This window comes from Dicentrarchus labrax, unplaced genomic scaffold (genome assembly GCF_905237075.1).
Source record: "Dicentrarchus labrax unplaced genomic scaffold, dlabrax2021, whole genome shotgun sequence".
In the NCBI taxonomy this organism is placed as follows: Eukaryota; Metazoa; Chordata; class Actinopteri; family Moronidae; genus Dicentrarchus; species Dicentrarchus labrax.
The window spans coordinates 894,752-914,754 of NW_026136723.1; the positions used below are offsets into that span (position 1 = coordinate 894,752).

The 20,003-nt window shown below is 42.0% G+C and overlaps 1 protein-coding gene across 1 annotated transcript in view; it reads left to right on the forward strand.

Annotated features, from left to right (window-relative positions):
- The window catches only part of grin2da (glutamate receptor, ionotropic, N-methyl D-aspartate 2D, a), a 129,180-nt gene extending 112,030 nt beyond the window's left edge, over window positions 1-17,150 (forward strand). Inside the window, exons 16-18 of the mRNA XM_051391068.1 lie at window positions 1,820-1,881; window positions 3,361-3,531; window positions 9,332-17,150. Of these exons, the coding sequence (XP_051247028.1) occupies window positions 1,820-1,881; window positions 3,361-3,531; window positions 9,332-12,511 (3,413 nt within the window). The 3' untranslated portion in view covers window positions 12,512-17,150. The remainder of the gene's footprint in view (window positions 1-1,819; window positions 1,882-3,360; window positions 3,532-9,331) is intronic.
- Window positions 17,151-20,003: the final 2,853 nt, after the last annotated feature.

The following is a 20,003-nucleotide window of genomic DNA, read 5'->3' on the forward strand; positions in this document are numbered from 1 at the left end:
TTGTGCAGACAATTCCCTTTCTTTATTCCGTGGCATTTTCCTCCTTGGAGCAGGTGAGAGAGGATACAGCTGAAATTCCGCCTGTCTGTCAGCCCTTTGTGGGGAAGATTTCTCCCAAAGAGCAGCTTTATGTGCCGCTGACTGCCATGATTAACGTATTTACAGGGAGATAAAGGGAGAGAGGCAGAGAGCTGGACAGAGAGAGAGAAATCAGCTGAACCCTCATTGGAACTCGATGAATTAGATTATGGGAGTGAGCCGCACACAGAATGAACATGCGTATTAGCTTCTATTGTCAGGATCTGTGCGGGGAGCGGGGTGAGGTCGATGGAGTTGAGCCCGGTATAATTCAGCTGTCAAGGAACGTTTGAATTCCAACACATGACTGTTGGGGAAGTGAAATGTGGCACATACTGATTCATGTTAGAGTGAGATTTGTGTTTTGTTTGAGCGGATTTGACGTTTCAGTCAACATGGCCGAGTCGTGGTGGTCTAATCCGTGTGGTGGGGCTTTACTGAGGGGTTTCCAGACAGCGTTAATTAACCCGGAGGTCGATTAATATTGTAACTGTGCGCATTGGGAATTGGAACTTCCTTTGACTGGGACGTCTTCAGAGTGTGTGCATAACAGTGTGTGTATATGACAGTGTGTGTGTGCTAGTTTTGAAAATCCTCTGCGACCGGGTCAGTGCACATCTGTCTACATAAGTCTCTCTTTACATTTGAGCCTGCTGTCCCTACCCACTGACTCATTCTTTTTGATTAATGCCTTAATGGCCAGCAATGAGAGTCCCATTACACTGGAGCTCAGAGTGTCTATCAGATATGTGTGTGCATGATTCTGATGACAGTTTGAGCAGAAAGTGTAATATTTGTGTGTCCCCCCCACCACCTTTCATCTCCCATGCTCTATCGCGACGCTCTGTCCTCGGTGTGCCCGCCTCAGATGCCAGGCCATTTCACAGCCTGCTTCAAAGGGCTTCCTCTCACTTCCAGTCACTGCCAGTAATTCCCAGTTGCTCTTTTCAATCTCATGACTTTTTCTGCAAATGGCCTCTAATTCTTTCTCATACGACCTCTTCTCCTCTCCCATTTCTTAGCCTCCCCCCTGTGTTCTAATTCTTTGTTTTCTATTCACACTCTATATTTCCATGCTTGTAATTTGTAGTATCTGTAACATAGCGAGACACATGCACCTTTCCTTGGATTTATCACATGTAATTTCTAGTAACTGATAGGCTGCATCTTCATTTTACTGCCATGGGCACAGAATTTCCCTTCTTTCTTATCTTATCTTTATGTTATCTTTCCTTGCTTTGCTCTCTCCCATCAATCTAATTTTCTCTTCCATTTTAACATCATATAAACAAGGTTGTACTCCCTCCTCTCATTTCTCTCCCCCGTGCTGCATTTCATCATATGTATCTTTTTTGCTGGAACACAATAGACTCCATCCTCCTCCTTGTTCTCTCTTCACCTCTTCAGCTTTCCTTCTGTTGGTTCTTCTCTCTCCCTCAGGAGATCAAACACCTTGCTCTCATTACAAAAGGGCGGTAATCCCCTTTTGAAAATTTTTCTCTTTTATTTCCTCCTCCAGTGCTGTACTGTTTCAGCTCCTTCTCCATTATTGTCTTTTCTGTACCTAATTCCTCATTTCTTCTTTCTTGTTCACTCTTCCGCCCCATCATCTTGCTCTCTCTTTCCTGTGAGCCTTATAAACCTCCTCTCCCACCTTTTTTACTTATCTCGTTATTTAATTTTCTTTCAGCTTCTCCTCTTTTTTGACCTCCTTGTTCTCCCTCCATCTTTTCTCTTGCAGATGAGATTGATATGTTGGAGCGTCTCTGGCTGTCGGGTATCTGCCACAATGATAAGATCGAGGTATGATGTCTTATACCTTTTCTCCGCTTTTCTCCATCAACCTGGCACACAGTCTGCCGCTGCACTGTTTATAGTTTGTAGTCCAGCCTTAATGCTGATCAGATTGTCAGATTGTTGTCCAGCCAACCTGGTGTCAAGAGCTATCCATGGTGCTGATCCCACTGTGACCAAGACCAGACACGGACTGCCTTAGGAATGTTTAGACATTTTTCTGATATTCCCTCTGACAGATAACCAGGTATCTCCAAAACCAAGCTAACTCAAGTTATCATCATAATTATCTTACCAATCACCATTTATAATCTAAAAAAAAAAACATTTCAGAGACCACATAAGAGAATTGAAGCGAGAAACCTCTTTAACATTAAAGCATCAGTACTTTTGGTGTTCAGTTTTCACTTCATAGTTGCCTTAGTTTTGTGTTTTTTTTTGATAAGAGTGAATTTTACCCTGCTTGTCTGACAGCTTATTATTTACTTCAACTTCACTGATAAATGTGACACCAATATTGACAATGTGGGAAAGGATAATTTTTCCAATCATAAAGCTACTTGATGGAAAACTAAGTGGAAAAACTGTATATTAAGTGGTTAAAGTCGTTACAAAATCCAGAGTATATGATCCTCTGCACTTGGTTGCGATGGTTACATGTAATCAAAAGTTTGAGGTTTGAGAATTGTTTTCTTCTTTATGACTACGCATCCATACTCCTGCTTGCTGTCAGTTAACTTTGCTTTGCTCAGATTTCCACAACACAAGTAGCTGCTGCCTATCAGATGTCACCCTGCATTTTGTGGTGGTATTGTGCAGTTGCTTTAGATGACAATAGCACACCTAACAAAACTGCACTACAGGTCAATTTCAGGTGTGTATGTGCGATTATTTGGTGTTATACAAGTTCAAATGATATTGCTGTCAATTGGACAAACAAACCAAACTTAAACGTAAACACCTCAGAATAGATGTCTGCACACATGTCCCCACAGGAACCAAGACCTTTGATATAAAGCAATAATAGTTATTGATTCAACAGTGAATGCTGCGTGGCTGCAGATGAGAGCTATTAATGTTGATACTGAATAAATTAAATTGCCTGAAAAGCTCTTAGTTTGATGCGAACCAGACATTTTGTGGTGACTGACATGTTTTGGTCTTTGCATCAGTGTTCTGAGCGCAGGGGCTTTAAAATCTCACAGATGGGTGCTCTGACATCCAGTGACAGCAAAGGATTCTCTATTGTACTGCTGGTTGTAATTAACTTTTTATCTGCTGTCTGGGAGACAAATTGGTGCTCGTTAGTAATAAATACAGTCTCCTGTCTCATCTCTGCCCCTCCCTTCTCATATGCTTTCCTTTTACCGGCCTTTTACTTTCCTGCCTTCTTTTCCTCGTCTCTTCTCTCTGCTCTCACCTCCTTTAATCTTTACCATTACTCTCCTTCCCTTCTGCCTTCCCCCATCTATCCACTCTCCCTTCCAGGTGATGAGCAGTAAGCTGGACATAGACAACATGGCCGGAGTCTTCTACATGTTGCTAGTGGCCATGGGACTCAGCCTCTTGGTATTTGCCTGGGAGCATCTAGTGTACTGGAAACTACGGCACTGTGTGAAGCGATCTGGTGGCATGGACTTCCTCTTGGCTCTCAGTAGGGTGAGTGAAGACATAATATTGAAAAATAAAATAGGCAAAACTTGTACTTTTAGATTGATAATCTAAACAACCACAAGAGGTTTCATGCATGTAGATGCAAAACAATGTGGTTAACAAAAGATGAAAGAAAGTGTGGTAAAAGCAAAACTTGAAACAAGACATGCAAATGAGGTTCCTGGTCTTCCCCCAATAATTTGGTCTTTCTGTTTAATTCTCTTTTCTGATGTGCAATCAGGAAGGCTGTGAACCTAATACATGTAGAACTGTATTTTATCCGCATAACAACAGAAACTGATTACAAATGTCTGAACTTTTGCAAATTGCAGCATTTGTAATTAGAAAAGAATGGGAACAAGCAATGAGCCTTGAGGCACACCAAAATAAATACTGGCTTTTCAGAACAGCTCTGTCCTGATTTTTGATTAATAAAACTGTTATTAACAGTTTTGAATGAAGCAATGAGATGACAAGGTAAAAGAGTATGTTCTGATAAACCATGAATCTCACATGCTTAGGTTTGTGAAGCCATTTCTTGTTGCAGTGGATCCCACACAGTAAAATTTAAAATGAGAACATTACTAGTACATTAGTATTAGTACAATACTGGGAGAAATGGATGTTCCTGAATAACCATTCCTGAAAATGCACATCACACCACCTTCTTAAATAGTGTGCAGTTCTTTAACCTCAAGACAGAACAACAAAATATACAAATATGGGCCTAATCTAGCTACACGAGATATAAAAACAATTCAAAAGCCAGGTGGTAAGAGAACATAGAGACGTGACATCTGAAGCATAAGAGTTTTCATTTCAACCTAACACTGCAGCACCTGATCTCACTGATTTACACACCCTCAACCGGAGAGAGAGATAAGAACCAATCAGAGAAAATAACCTGCAGATTTATAATATAGTTCTTGAGGAGCACTGGTAAACAATTTATGCAGGAGCAGATGTTATGATAGACTGAAAGGTGTACTCTTACAATCTCCTGTTCCTTGTATGGATTAGATTGAAAACGAAAATAAAGATATTTTAGTGATTGCAGCCATCAGGTCCACTTCATTCAGGAAATGGATCTATAGATGAGAAGAGGTTAATTAGTTTTCAGATACTATCAAGATATGGATTGTACAAAAGTAGGTGACACTTAATATTGGTACTTGTTTTTGGCAAGGAGGCCAAAAAGAGGAACATCAATGGAATTTATCCTTGGTATCAAGCCAAGAGAGAGGGCCATGGTCCAGGGCAGAGGGATCACTTAGCTGTCACACAGCTATTTTCTTTTAGAGCCAATGCAGTTTCTGTAAGTTCAGCTCTAGGTCCTGGAAATATCTAGTACAGGTCCTGAGACTTGCAGGGTTTGAGGCTAAAAAGAGGCAGGGTTTAGAGACGAGGGGAGAAGAGGTAGGTAATATGGGGAGAGAGGGGATGAAATGACCAGAAGAAGGGAAAGGAGGAGGCATCAAGAAAGGGAAGGGAAAGAGGTGAATGCTGTAATTGGGGAGGGAAAGTAAGGAGAAGTGGGATGGTGAAGGGGAGGGAAACTTTAAGATAAGAAGAGCGCTGGTTAAGGCTGTGACGACTGTGGGTTTGGGTGGCAGAGGTAGTGGAGTACAGCATTGTGTGTTGGAGAGAGGCCAGAAGGAGATGCAGGATGGAAACAAACGTCAGGGACAAATAGGAGGAGGGAGGACAGAGGCGAGGAGGAGAGGAGAGGAGAGGAGAGTTGACTATTGAAGTGTAAAACGAGCTTCATAGAGAGCTTGGGAGATATTCTTGTTTGTCAGAAGACCCTGTGATGGAATGCTTGGCGTGTAAGTACCCCTGGTTGTAAGGGTGTCAACACCATGTTGGAATGACGACAACAGATTGTGATTTATTGCCTCCTCCTGTCTGACAAAGCAGAGAAAATGGCTAATTTATGCACAGCGGAAGAGTGTTCTAATTGCACTATAAAAAGGAAGGAGAAGACATAACACTACAGCTCTTACTTCTGACGTTATTCTTCCAACATATGAGGAGACTACTCTAATTTTATCTGCTGAAAACAGACTTATTACTTTTGCAAATGAAAAATCACCGTTTCAGACTATGAATTATATAGAACCTCAGCTAAGAATCGCAAAGCTCATTCTAGTGTTTCTAATGATCTTGATAATTAATTATACAAACATGAATTTCAGTACAAGCTAATACAGTTATAAGATAAAACACATGAATGTGTATACAAACCTAGAGCTAGCACAAAATACAAATTAATACAGAAAGGATATTAGACAAAGGAGAAAGAGAAAGGAGAGTTTATTTATGAGATACACATTACATTCACAGTGTTCATCTATCAAAAAGTGGAAAAAAGGATGAATTTCAAATTAACAGCATGCTTGCAAGTCAATTAGATGGAATTTAAGATATTTATTGATCACAAAAGCACATTAAAATAATTGTAGTAAAGATTAAATTCTGCTGTAGCAAGTATGGATGTGTAAGGCCTCTGTGATGGTTCTTAAAATCCTCCTGATGCCTGAGCCCAACACAGACCAATTAATATAGGACAGTCTGGCCAGAGTTAAACACAAACCAAGTCCAAGCCTATATTGTAATATGAAAAGACACACTGATTTGCCTCTTTCTGTTTCTCTGCCTTCCCGACTCTCTTAACTCTCAAAGCTACACACAAATTCTTTGTTTTGTGCAAGTTCACGCTTCACAAGAGCTAGCCCAAAGTTCAGTTCACACAGACTAAAATGAACTAGTTCACATTCATTTCTTCCGTGAGGCTACAGATCTCCTACATTGTATTTTAGTAAAAGTCTTTCTACTTGTTGGGAAATGAAGGTAAAATGCCCCGAGTTTGACTTGGGTGAAGGAACTCTGTGGTGGTTGGCTCGTGCTCTAATAAGCCAGCTTTCTACTTTCCATCGTTCACTACCTTTCTTCATAATATGAACTCCTTCTGTTATTTTAGCATGTAAAAATGTAGTCAAACCCCTGCCTGAATGTGTTAAGTCTGTCAGGTTCAGTCAGGTTTTGTTCTGGTTGAAGACCTTTAGATCTGGTGTATGTACTGATATAAGCCATTTATTGAACCCACTCTACTGTTTTATTGATAATCTGTATTGACTATGTGGGAGAAAATCCACCGTATCCCCTGCAGTTTCTGATATCTATTCTCTGACGGGCTTCCTTGTGGATCCTTTGGAGTGCAATTACGCCTCTCTTCATACATTCAGAGTGTACCATCATTTTTTTCTTGCATGAGCAAACTCTATTCTTATCTGTAGCATTCCTCACTCTAAGAATAAAAACATCAATTCCATGCAAAGGGCACTCCCAAGACCAGTTAACTTCTATCTCCCAAGGTATATGCTGTACTTGCTTTAAAGCCTCTGCAGCTGGCCTCTGTGGCTTGCTTTAACCCAATCAGTGACTCACCCAAGTTTCAATTTCACAGTATGCTGCGCCTTGTGCTCTGGGGACTGTGATAGCACTTCTGCCACTGGGACTGCTGATTCATGTGTCCGGAAGGGCCATTATTACAGTCTCTCCATCAGATCTGTGTCCCGGTGGGGAGCAGAGATTTACAGGAGGCCCCACACATTTAGTCATTAAGATGTGACAGATATCGATGGATATTATGAATCATTTTCACGTGTAAAGAATAATAGAGTCTTTGTGATTTACATGGCTCTCCTCAGTACTGCTAATTGAGTCCCATCTATCTACAGCGAGTACATATACAAAGGTACGGGGAGAAAGAGCAACCATGCACAGTAGAGATAGCTTTGCTCATCTGACATGATTTTATATTTGACTGTTCCTGCTTGGGGTTTACAATTTAAAAAGAAAATGTCACAAGGATCTAGTCATTTACTCATATTTTATTTCATGTTTTATTCATATCAAATGTTGTTGAATGTTGCTGCTGAAATGTAATAAGCCACACTGCAGCACGTTTGGAGCAGTTCATTAAAACCAAGTGAGAACAATCTTATCTAAACTCAAGTGGCAACAAACAATGGCACCAGGACATGTGAAAATGAGAGTGTCCTGATATGTCGTTGTCAGGTCCAACTACAGGAAACAAAATGCGCAATTTTATGTAAATGAGAAGATAAATCTTGACATCAGATAAACAGTTGTTTAGCTCACCACAAAAATCTCCCTGTCAAGTCTGAATTTCTTCTTTTTTTTTCAGCAAAAAAGTTTGCTGGAGTAAGTAGTAACAATTGCAAATAAACGTGTTTCAAGAACTGTATTTTTTAGGATCAGGTTTCATTTTCCTTGATTCCTGTGCATTGACTTCTCTTGGTATTTCAAGATACAGACAATCATTTCTAGAAGATTCTTCAAATAAGTAGATTTATATTTGAAATGTGATGAAATATTCTTACTGCATTGGCAGATTACTTGTCACTTAGTTTAAGAAAATAAGCGATTCTCCACATGAACACCAGAGAAGGGTGCAGTCCGTACTCAAAAGTGTTAGTAACTGAAAAGAGAAAATTCTATTTAAGTTAATTTCATTCATCATTATTTCATTCTTAATTTGTGTCTTTTAAATTGTGTTCTCAATCTGTCACCAGCTGTTTTACTTGCACAATGAAAAAATAGGTTCTGTTGCTTTTGCTCTCCCCCATTGTATTGACTCCTCTCCAGAAGCTGTTTACTCTTTGCACATACATCCCTCTACAATTATGTTTCACAGTGCTTTTGGAGAAAAAACAGCCCTGCTCCAGCTGAGTGATGCTTTGTATGCTAAAGGCTTTGTTTGGTTTGATAGTTTGAAAATTGACACTCGAGAAGCTTGGTAAACTCAGTCCAAAGTTTCTCCAAAACTCTCATCAATATTTAATGGTCCGTGCTCCCTGTTGTCTGCCTTTAAAGGGGATGTGGTGACACAGAGAACCTGAGGCAGAGGGAAACCTCCTATGGTGATTTCTTAGCATTCTGAGAAAGAATAAAGAGAGATTTCCTGTTATGCTATGCGCTGAATAAAAATAAAGGAAAGTAGGTGGATAGAGGATAAATGGAGATACAGAAATTGTAGCCCAGACAAATATAAAACAAATTTGCTTTATCAAAGACTCTAGTAAAGCAACAGAATACATACAAACAGCGGAAACGTCAGATAGGTCAGACCACCTTTAACTATATCTTTTAACATTACAGTTAATCATAAAATAGAAAATAACAAATTTGCAGATTTTATCTCTACAATTCAGTGTCAGTTGTCAACCCAGCAGTGACTGATGCTATACAGTAATCCAACAGCATAATCATCAGTTTATCAGTTGATCTTTAACATGGACCGAAATCCAAATTTTAAAAACACCATTTCCTACTCAAATATGTATGTAGTTTACTGTTCATGTTATTTTTACTTACAAGAACAGCTCATTTGTAATTTTGTAATTTCTCTTCATTAATCAACCAAAATCATTTTCTAACTTGTTACCTTCACCAAAAAAACTTGTTTTTACTGTGGTGACCAGTATCTTTTTGCAGGAATTGTAAGAAAATCAGTCAAAGTGAGTGTTTAAATTGATCTGAAACTTTCAAAATATCTCAATATTTTTTGATGAAACTGGTAAAGGCTGGAACAAGGAGCCTTCTGTACCGCATTTTAGTTTTATGATGTAAGTGCCGGATCAAAACTGCTCCTTTTCAAAATTTGGTATGTCAGGCTCTCTTTCTGTGTCTCTCTGTCTCTTACACATACACACAGTTCCCTCTTATCATACTTGGCAGCCTGCTGGTCTAATTACAATCTTTCTTTTATCTCTCCACCCAGGGGATGTACAGTTGCTGCCAGTTTGAGGATGAGACAGCACCAGGAGGGAGCAATTTACCCCAGTACCACACCATGACAACCATGTCTACGGCACCCCAACAACACCTTGTTACAGCCACAATCAATAACACGACTGCCATTGCCATGGTGCAGCAGCAACAGCAACAGAAGCACCACCAACAACAGCAACAGGGGCAGACCTACACCACCATGCTACCCGGATCGCCACCAACTACAGGACACTCAGCAATGGCTCTGGGACCCTCAAACAGCCCCTTATTAGAAGGCCCCATGCCCTGCTCCACCTTTTTGCCTCGTCATGACCGCAGACTTGCCGTGGTCGATCGTTGGAACAGGCCAAAGCCAGAGAAAGTCATGAGCGGAGGCAGTGGTGGAGGAGTGGGTGTTGGAGGGATAGCAGGAGGGATCAGTGAACTCCAGGCTCAGCAGCAATATCAGCAGAATCTTGGACAGCACTGGACCCTGCAAGGAGGTGTCCCAGTTGGAGCAGGGGGAGGAGGTGACACAGGGCTAGATGAATATAAGCGTTACTATGGTCCTATAGATCCAGAGGGGCTAGGAGCTAACTCAGAACAACAGGCAGGGGGCCCCCAGCAGACTCCCAAAGCTAATTCTCGAGGCCCAAAAGCCTTAGGCATGCCACGTTTGCCTCCTAAAGGCCCCCAACAAGGCCCAGGGCACTTAATCTCCAAGCCACCTCCACTGATCCCCTCTTCCCCACGGAGGCCTCCTTTCTGGCGACGAGGAAGCCTTGTTCAGGCAAGGAGAAAAGGCTCAGGAGGTCCCCTGTATGAGAATATACTCCCTCTGGGGAGGAGAGGAGGTGGGAGGTATGGAGCAAGCGATGGAGGTGGAAGGAGAGGGCGACGTCCTCCTCCACCTCCTCTGCCTGTCCCCCTTTCCTCCCCAACACACACCCCTACTACTCCCTCCTCACCATGCCGTTTCTACTCCTCCTGCTCCAGTGCCTCGTCCTCTTCCTCTTCCTCTACATCATCGTCATCCTCTTCTTCATCCTCTGTCTCTCTCTCTAGGTCAAATTCCCCCTCTTCTTGCTCAAGTGACAGCTCCTATAACTCCTCGCTTAGTTTCCGGTATCGAGCAGGTGACCGGGATTTTATGGTGGATGATGACTATGACTCAGATCTGCTTACAGAGGAGTCAAGCCTCCTCCTTGGGTCACGGAGGAAGATTCGTTCCCGTCGTATGTCATCACGCTCACTGCCGTGCAGCCCACCACCTCCTCCAATCCCACCCCGAAAGCCACGTCCTCAGAGGGATTATGGCAGAGAAAGAACAGGCAGCCAGCTGGCCCAATTACAGGAGTGGTGGGCATCGTGGGGTGACAGAGAGCGAAGGAGAAGTGGAACAACAAGCCGGGGAGATGGAGGTGTGGGTAGAGAGGAGAAGAGGCACAACAAAGAGAGGGAGCGTGAGAGGAAGAGGAGGAAGAAGGGCAGAAAGAAGAAGAAGAGGGAAGAGAGAGAGAGAGAAAGGGAGCGAAAGCGCCGCAAAACAAAGAAAAAGAGGAAGAAAGACGACAAGGTAAGGAAGAGAGAGCGGAAGAGGTCCGAGCAGGAGGGAGGAGATACTGAAAAAAGAGAAGAACCCAAGTCAGGGACACCAGACTACCCGTCGTACCCACCCCTGAGACGAGAGTCTTTTCGGAAAAAGAGTGAAAGCTCAATCAGAAGCTATGGATGGAACATCCCAGGTGAAGAGGAGAGGAAGGAAAGAGAAGAGAAAGAGAGGGATGATGGGGAAGGCGGCAGAGGGAAAGAAAGACACCCCAGGCGAAGGAACAGCAAGCATTATCAAAGCTCTAGCAGTAAGCCTTCTTCATCTGTCAAGTTCTGGGGAGGGGGAAACCCATCCTCCGACACCATTCCATCTGCCTTTCTACCCTTGTTGCCTGTCGCCTCTAAAAGGAGGAAGAGTAAAAGTTCAGACAGGGATGCTGTAGGTATGGAGGGAGAGAAGAGGCCATTGCTGGGACGGAATGGAAGAGGTGAGATGCACTCCAAGGAGGGGTTGTCCTTCCATGAGTGGGAGTCCGAGGTAGAGCGTGAAGAAGAAGATTCTGAGCTTGAGCGGAGGAAAGCAGAGCATGGAAAGAGGCGTGGAGGAGGAAGGACAATGTCTGATGAGGAGCGGGAACGTGATAAGGTGGTCGGGATATATTCTGATGATGATGGTTCTTCAGGAGAGTTTGGGAAGTTTGAGAGGTACTGGGAGGATCATGAAGGCAGGGCAGTTGGAGGGATCGGAGGGGGAGGCTGGTTTTTCAGCACCTACCCCTCCAGGGATAAAGCCGGCAGCATCAACAGTAGAGATGATCTGTTCCTGGAGCGAGGAGAGAGATGGGGGACAGCAGAAAGTGGATGGGGATCTAGTGGAGGTGGTGGTGGTGGAGGAAGAGGAGAAGGAGGAGATAGAGGGTGGGGATCAGGATCACACTGGCCCCCGCCTCCTCTCACACCACCACCTCCTCGACGATACTGGTCAGTGGACAAACTCCACATACAGGATGAGAAGAAGAGTAAACGCAAGTCAAAGGACAAGGGAAGAGGGCACGCGGCTTGTTCCACCTGTCAGTCCCCACGACACCATCCACACTCCCACTCCACCAAATGGGCCCGCATAACATCGCGAAGCCAGGAAGAGCTGTACGAACACTGCCAGAGTTTTGGTGGTCCCCTCAAGCCCAAACATGACTCCTCATCTTCCTCCAAACCTGATCGCTCACAAAACCCATCCAAATCTGGCAGCCAGTCAAACCTCAGTATCCAGCAGCGGACACAGAGAACAGATAGGGATCGAGATCGAGGACGGCAATCATCCCCACCTCCGACCCTCATACCTAATTTGCCACCCTCGCTTCCCGCCCTTCCAGCTCCTCCGTCCTCATCTCATCCTATCCACGTTCCTCCCCCTACCTCTTCCTCTTCTGTATCCTCTCCCTCTGTGGTCTCATCCACCCCAGGGGCACCCCAGCCCTCCTCCATGGCTTCGGCAAGTGCTAAACTACAGTACCAGAGATTGCGCTCTGTACCTCAGCCCCAGAGGTTCCCTCAGTCTCCTCACTTACCCCTCAAAGCCAAGAGCCTTTGCTCGCGAAGGGGCTCAGCCCATTTCTCCAGTGTGGAGAGTGAGGTCTGAAGTTCAAAAAGGTATCAAAAGTCATAAGCGAGCCCTGCAAGGCTGACGCTAAGCAGGTGATCTGGATCTGAATCTGCCTGGCAGCATACATGGCTGCGCAGCCAAGTCAGTACAGTATACGCACTGAGCCCTTTCCTAAAGTTCTGCACAAACAAACCAGAAAGCCAAACAAACCCAATGAGGTTGGTCAAAGGAAAACAGGAGCAATCTTGTGCTTACTGTTGTTTCCTTTCATTCCTCTCAGTATGTGAAAGACTACAACCACAGCAACAACTTGCATTCTGAACTGGGTTAACCAATACACTTAAGCAAATCAGACATTAAAAGTGGTACAGCTGAAGGAGACTCCTTTGCTTTAGACAGTAAAGGGCTTTGGATGTTGAAGCAGAGCAGTAGTTTGTATTCAGATGATTCTTAATGCTTACTGAGGGCTCAGGAACTTTGTAGTACTGTATGCCTGCTGCTCTCGGAAGCCTTTAACACAGAACAGTGTTCTTATTCTTTTCCCTTAAACAAATTGCTTACCCCTACTTTCCTTTTTCCTTAACAAACTGTTTACACCCCCGCAGAACTGTGACGCCCTCTCGAGGCACGTTTGTTGTGTATGATCAATACCTTCTTGATTAGAGGGAGAGGAGGGTGATAACCACCTTGTCTTCTCTGTGTTATCCATGCATCCTCTCTGGTTCTCTTCTCTTTTGTTCTCTCCTATTTATCTCCTGTTTTCTCTCTTCTCACCCGCTCTACCACCTTATTTTCTCTTTTCTTTCTTTGCTTTACCTCCTTTCCCTCCTTATTCACATGTCTATCTTCTCCTCATCTCCCTTGTCATCTCCTCTCCTGTCCTCCCCTCTTGGCTCCTCTCCTTGATGTGATTATTCTGTGTGTCTGTGCTTTTCTGTGTTTGTATTCTTGACAACAGGGTAAGTCAACTGTGACTGATATTCTACTGGCTTAATGAAAAGCTGAGTGCCAAACTTAAGTAGAGCTCGACATCAATCTGTACAACGTTAGCTGCTGTGTTTCCTTTTATCTTGCAGAGTATTCCATCATCTCCCAAATACGCGCACATGCAAATACACACTCACAGACACATAAAGGGCACATTAACACCTGCATACAGTCAATTCATCTGTTCTCTTTCTTGAGCAATACATTGTTCAATCTCTCTTCATGTTACAATTTTATACTTTGAAACCTTTACTTTACTTCTGTGTTGTAGTTGTTGTTATTGATGGTGTTCTATATATCAAAACATGTATTAAGTCTAATACAATGTAAACACTGTGCCATACTACTCAAGCTGCACATGAAACATTCTCTCAACTACCTAACTACGACGATGGAGGCAGTGTCTATTCTCTCCCTGTTTTTGACTGAATGTAAAGTCAGCCACCAACAAGTGTGCTGCAACAACAATTAAGACACTTGGAGATGGAAATTGTAGCATTTCTGATGGTTAGAATGTGTGACTAAGTTTAGAGACGTGAAGAGAGTTGACTTCAGGTCGTTGTTGATGTAGCTTGACGTAAGCAACAGTACGCTAGTCTTTGCATAAGGATTAGACCTGCAATGAGTTGAACATTTTTTTTGGTTTGTTTGTTTCTTCTTGCAAGTGGTCCAATTGGTGCCGAGACGAGAATGCAGCAAACATTTGCAAAACAAAACGAATCGACCCAGGTTTGCGTGCCGTCAAGCAGGAGATATGCGTCTAACATGCTAGGTGGAGCTACATGTTTGTTAGACAAGGTGAAAGATTGTTGCAGGGAAATAAATACGTATAGCCTTATGCTAATTGCTCCTGCCATATGTTTGTGTTAAGTATGAGTATGAAGGTATGTATTTTGATCAACATGGCTGGGGTTAGCCCCATGCTACCAAGACAGTATGATCGGACGGAGAGGATCTTGACGTGATGTGTTATATCTAGTGCGAGTGCCGTTTTGATGTCAAAGAGACTGTGCCTATGTTGGATGCTAGCTAGCGGATGAGACAGTTTTGAGGAAGTGCTGGATCCGGGGCGAGGGTGTATGAAAGACACAGTAGCACCTCCTGTGCAATCCTGTTTTTTAAAAAGGTATTTCTCACCTTGTAAATGTGTAACCAAGAGCTATAGCTTTTTAATCCATGACTAAGCTGACACCAGCACTTACACTCAGATGTCAAGCAATTAGCTAGAGTAGCTAGTTATATCCATCGACATTAGCATTTAGAGTCAGGACACTGGACATCAGTAGAGTTTTAGAGAAGAGGCGAGAGCCGTTGGCACAACACCGTTTGTGTTTTTCAGTCGGTAATAATGCCTGAGCCATCTTTCCCATAACAGTCTGGTGAGCGCTTGTTGTTTGCCTGGAACTGCATCTGAGCCATAATTTACTTCAGCTGAAGAAAACAAAAAGAGAACTTACGTTTTTAACATTAACTTGTTGTGTAGAATTTGTTTGCCTTTCTTTAAGAAAAAAATCTATCTATATATATATATATATATATCATATATATATATTTGTGGCGGTGGGTAGCGTTAGAGAAAATTGTTGTTTAGCATCTTGATATTTGGGGATATTGTTTTTCATTCTGAGTCCATTATAATAATAATATAAATATTATGTGTTAAAGCACTTATTCCCTCATGTTCACTGACAGCAGGAAAATTACTTTGTTCAAATTATGGATTCACTTTCTTTAGAAAAGATTGACTATATTAAGCCAAGTTGGAGGCAGTTCAGTGCTGTGCTTATCAGCAATAACAGCTCATACAACTTTCAATTCAAACCAGGAAAAGCGTGGAGCAAGAGTGACATGTTTCTGTGCATTCACACCGCAAGCAACTCAAGTCTTGCCCAAATACAATCTATACGACCTATTTTACTTTTGCCATTGAAAACTTGGCTGCGGTTACATCATTTGGGCTCATTTGTCTTGCTTTGAGTCAAACCTGTTGCTGAAACACTACCGCATCCGTGAGCTATCATAAACAGGTAGATTAGTGCAGCACAGCAGCTGCTAGCGGTGTGAACACAAAGCTTGGTTGTTTCATGAGAGAAATGAGCCACCGATCTTTTCTTCTCTCCCTTCGCCTCTTTTTCCTCATGTCTATCCATTGTGTTGGTGCGTGTCTGCTATTGTAAAGCTGGTCTGTTTTTAAAAAAGAAGAGTATTTGTGGATATATTTATTTCATCTAAAAAAAATAGCATATCTAAATATATATGATAGTATATTTCAAGGCGCTAAGATCTATGTTATATAAGTTTGTCTACTAAATTTTCGGTATTATCTCAATGAATATGTCTTTTTTGTCTGTTTGTCCGTCTCTCCTTGTCTCGAACCTCCTGCCCAGCTCCCTAACCCCCAGCGAAAACAGAGACCAGTATGTAACTGTGTTTTTGCTCACTTAAGACCAACCATCCGCCTCCATTAGCTATCTATTGTAGCTAACGCTAAGATTTCAACAAAGTGACAACATGGAGGGGTGTGCGAGTGTCTTATGACCACGTCACTGTAGCAGTGGCGGCGTGTGTTTGTCTACCCAGAGGGGCCTTTATTTTTGGTTTGGGCTACAGATTAACGACTAATTAAACCTTTTACGGATACAGCAGCAACTCTCACTTGTGTAGGGGTCACATTCTCGACCCTGTTTCAGGTTCACATCGGACCCTGGAGTTTATACCGCAGTGTAGAGTAAGGTGACCTCTTTGAAACACAATGTAGCGAGCAGCACAGGCTTTTTTTGCATCTTTTAGTAGCTGTATTACTATACAAAAACATGCACAGCTACCCCTGCCAACCAACTTATACGGTATATATAAGGACTTTGATATACGTACATAGTGTGTTGTATCTGCCAAGCTGCTGTGCTGTAAAACAAAAGAGAAAAGAATATAATTATACACAACAAACACACTGTTTCTTTCTTAATTTTACAAAACTGGTAAAGCTAACATGTCAGGGGCAGGGCTAAATCTGCTTGCTAGTGTGGTTTCCACCAAGGCCAAAAATGGGCTTTCTTTTGATAATCATCTTTTCAAACAAAAAAAAAGTTAGTATCAACACTTTTTGCCAGCATGAAGGGATTCCTAAATGGACAACAATGATCCTGCGCACACCGTTGAGTAGAACATGGAAACAACACTGCCTGAGAAAGGAGATCCACCCTCCTGGCCTACTTGCACTTTTTACGTGCTCATGATACGTTAATGTAATTCAGTATGGTCGAAGATCAATTTTCAACACTGCGTTAAGAAATATATGAAGCATTTATTGGCCCTGAGCCCTGGCAAGCCCAATTTTAGCCTCCAGTGGAAACACATTCACAGTTTCTGCCTGTACACCTCTGAACAATGTCTCAAGGCCTTGTATTAATACTGCTGTATTGACTGACTGTACGATCTGTTGGCCAGTTGTGCTACACTTTATTGTCAGCACCTCACAAACACACACGGAGACCTACACACACTGACAGATGCACATGATTATACACACACACACACACACACACACAGACACACAGATAAGGGGGTGAGATGCTGCGCCAACTCTGCTTCAGCTACATCTACCACCAGTGAGGACAATGACAATACTGTGCTGTACTGCAAGCAGGACAGAAATAAAAAGAGGATTTTAATAAAGAACTGAAACAAATGCCTGAGTTTTATTTTAATGGTTGGGTGAGTAAAGAAATATTAACACTGTTAGTTTGATTGTTACTTAGATATATGAGGATCACGGCTTACTTTCTTAACCAAGGTTATGTAAAAGAAACAGACATTTTTAAAGCGTAAATAGGCAATTTAGGCAAAATATTACTGTTTCAGTGTTTAATCACTTGAAAGACAAAGAGAGCAGTTAGCAGGAAAGCAGATCTCTCCTTATTAAAAGGGAAATAATATTACAATTTACATGTATGTTCCTCTGCATTGTGGAGATGAGTTGCCAGGGGGAATAAGTTACATTATATTTGATCAAATGAAGGGATAGCCTACTCATATAATATCTAAATTAGATGGAAAAAATAAGAAAAAAAACACCCACCCCTGTAAAGAAATCTTATTTACTGTAAGTGCCTGGTCATAGAAGAAAGCAGGAATTATTCTTAACAGAATTAATTTAAGCAAATGTATCATATTAACATATTAACACTGTCCTACAACTGAATGCAAAAAGTGCTCAGCCCCTTTTGTGAAAGTTTGTGGAGCAGTTTAAACTGTAACAGAACAAGGTACCTCAATTTTGGACTCTCAGTATAAGGTCAGCACTGTCAGGACTGTTTGCAATTGGTCAACAGTACGTCTTTGCGTGGTAAAGTTCACCAAAGTATACGAAAGGTCTGCATAAATTCACTTTGACCCCCAGAGCAAATCCATTGATTGCGGTGATTACATTGACTCTGGTACAAAAGTCTACCCAAATGTTATTATTGAGAACCGAGGCGTGTAGAGGATACTGTGTCAGTGTCACGTTTTGTAAGGTGTACTGGTGTGTGTGTATTACATGCTTTGGAGTGATACAAGGTTGGAATCAGAGCTGTAGCAAATTCACAATAGTTTTTGCTGTTGTGAACGAAATATGGTGCAATTGTTGCTGAATTCATCCGATTCATAATGGAGATTATCAATTTTTTCTATCATGTAATATTTAGCTTTAGCAGCGCATGGAACTGATTTTCAAGCCATGTGATTAGTTTCTTACAGAAATATATTTTGGTTAACTTTTCATGTACATAGGCTTGTACCTTTTGACTTTTTATCAAATAAACAAATACTGTATAACTCAAATATATAAAATATATTTGTGTTGGAACATACCTTTTATTTTTTGCACTGATGATTCAACTGGGAGAATTTAATGCTGTTAGAAAGCCTTAAAAGTGCTCTAACTGTGAGTCAGGTACCATACAGGAAACTTTTTGAATTGTATAGCCACACAAAGTAGAGAAACATCATTAAAAAAATGTTTGGAATTACTTGGGCAAAATAGTAAATTGATGAAAAAATGTCTCATTAGTGTTCTGTTCTAGCCCCAATCTGTGTTAGAAGTTGAAGAATGTATTTTCCAGTATAGCCAATAAAACTCAATATTACAAACAATATAAATAGACAACAATGATAAGGCAAATGCAACTATTGCTGTGTCCCTAAACCTATGTAGTGCTGAGTAAATGAATGCCGATAAGGCTGAAAATCAAGAAGAAAAAGAGAGGGAAGATAAGGCCCTGGCTGTAAATAAGACAGAATAAATAGAAAAAGAGCACACAAGCCAGAAAAGAGAAAGTAAGATAAAGTAAAGAAGAGAGAGAAAGTGACAGAGAGAGGGGGTGGAGAGCAAAAGGGAAGAGTCGGTTAAAGACAGCAACACTGATAGAATAAGGAGTGGAATGAGACAGAGAGAAGAAAGAAAGGTGGGTGGAAGGAAAGAAAGAGAGGAGACTGCACTCAGTTCTTGTGCTGTCTGCAGGGCAAGATAGAGCCGGTTGTCATTTCTGCCGACAATAGGCCACCACTGAGCGCTGCCTGTATTAGGAACACTGCAGATATGGATAAATCTCATACACACACACACTTTTCTTTCTTTCCCTTTTTTCTCTCCCTTGCTCTCCTTCACTCAAACATATTACGGTCATATAATCAGCCACACACTCTTTCTCCCTCTTACACAGCAGGAATTACCTTCTAATACTCCCTCTGCCTGCCGGTTTACAGTCCTATAATTAGACATCAGGTTCAGGAGTTCAAACGTGTTGACTTTAAATGAGCTTTTACCACAAAGCATACTCTATAAAAGGCAACTCAGTGGATTTCTGCTACCGTATGTGCGCTCTTTGATTAATGTCTCCTTTAATGTCTTACTGGGGTGCATACCTGCGTACATGTGTGTTTCAAAGCAGCAGCACTCACTACATTTTCATGTGAGGGGTAGTAAAATGTCAGGGTTACAGTTCATCAGGATGGAGCTTTTTCCCCGAAGCACTCAGTGTCACGTTTACGAGACAGCCCGAGCGGGTGATAAACTGCTTAATGGACGTTGTGTGACAGTCATTTTCACTGCACATACAGTAAATGCCACCATGTAATAATGCTTTCACTGCCAATCTTACCAGATGTTTGATGACAAAGAATACACACCATGAAAAGAATTTACATACTGTATACGTATCCATTTCTTCGTCATTTAAGCTCATTATTTAAGGGAGATCTACGGTGGCCCTGAGGGTTAAAATGCAACATAAAAAAATTGAAAAGGAGACTTGGCCTCTGTACTCCAAGCAAGGTGAAAAGCACAAGTCAAGTGACGGATGAATTTTTAGTTTTAAATATTTTGGGGGGCTTTTATTGCCTCTTCTTAATCAGCAAAGAGGCGTAGGTTGGAGTCGAACCCATGGCTCAGCTTTATCAGCTCTACCAGGTGAGCTATCTGGGCGCCCAGTGATGGATCTATTATAACCACTCTGATTCAATGTAAAATAATATGACATTAAAACTCCCAATGGGGTTGAAT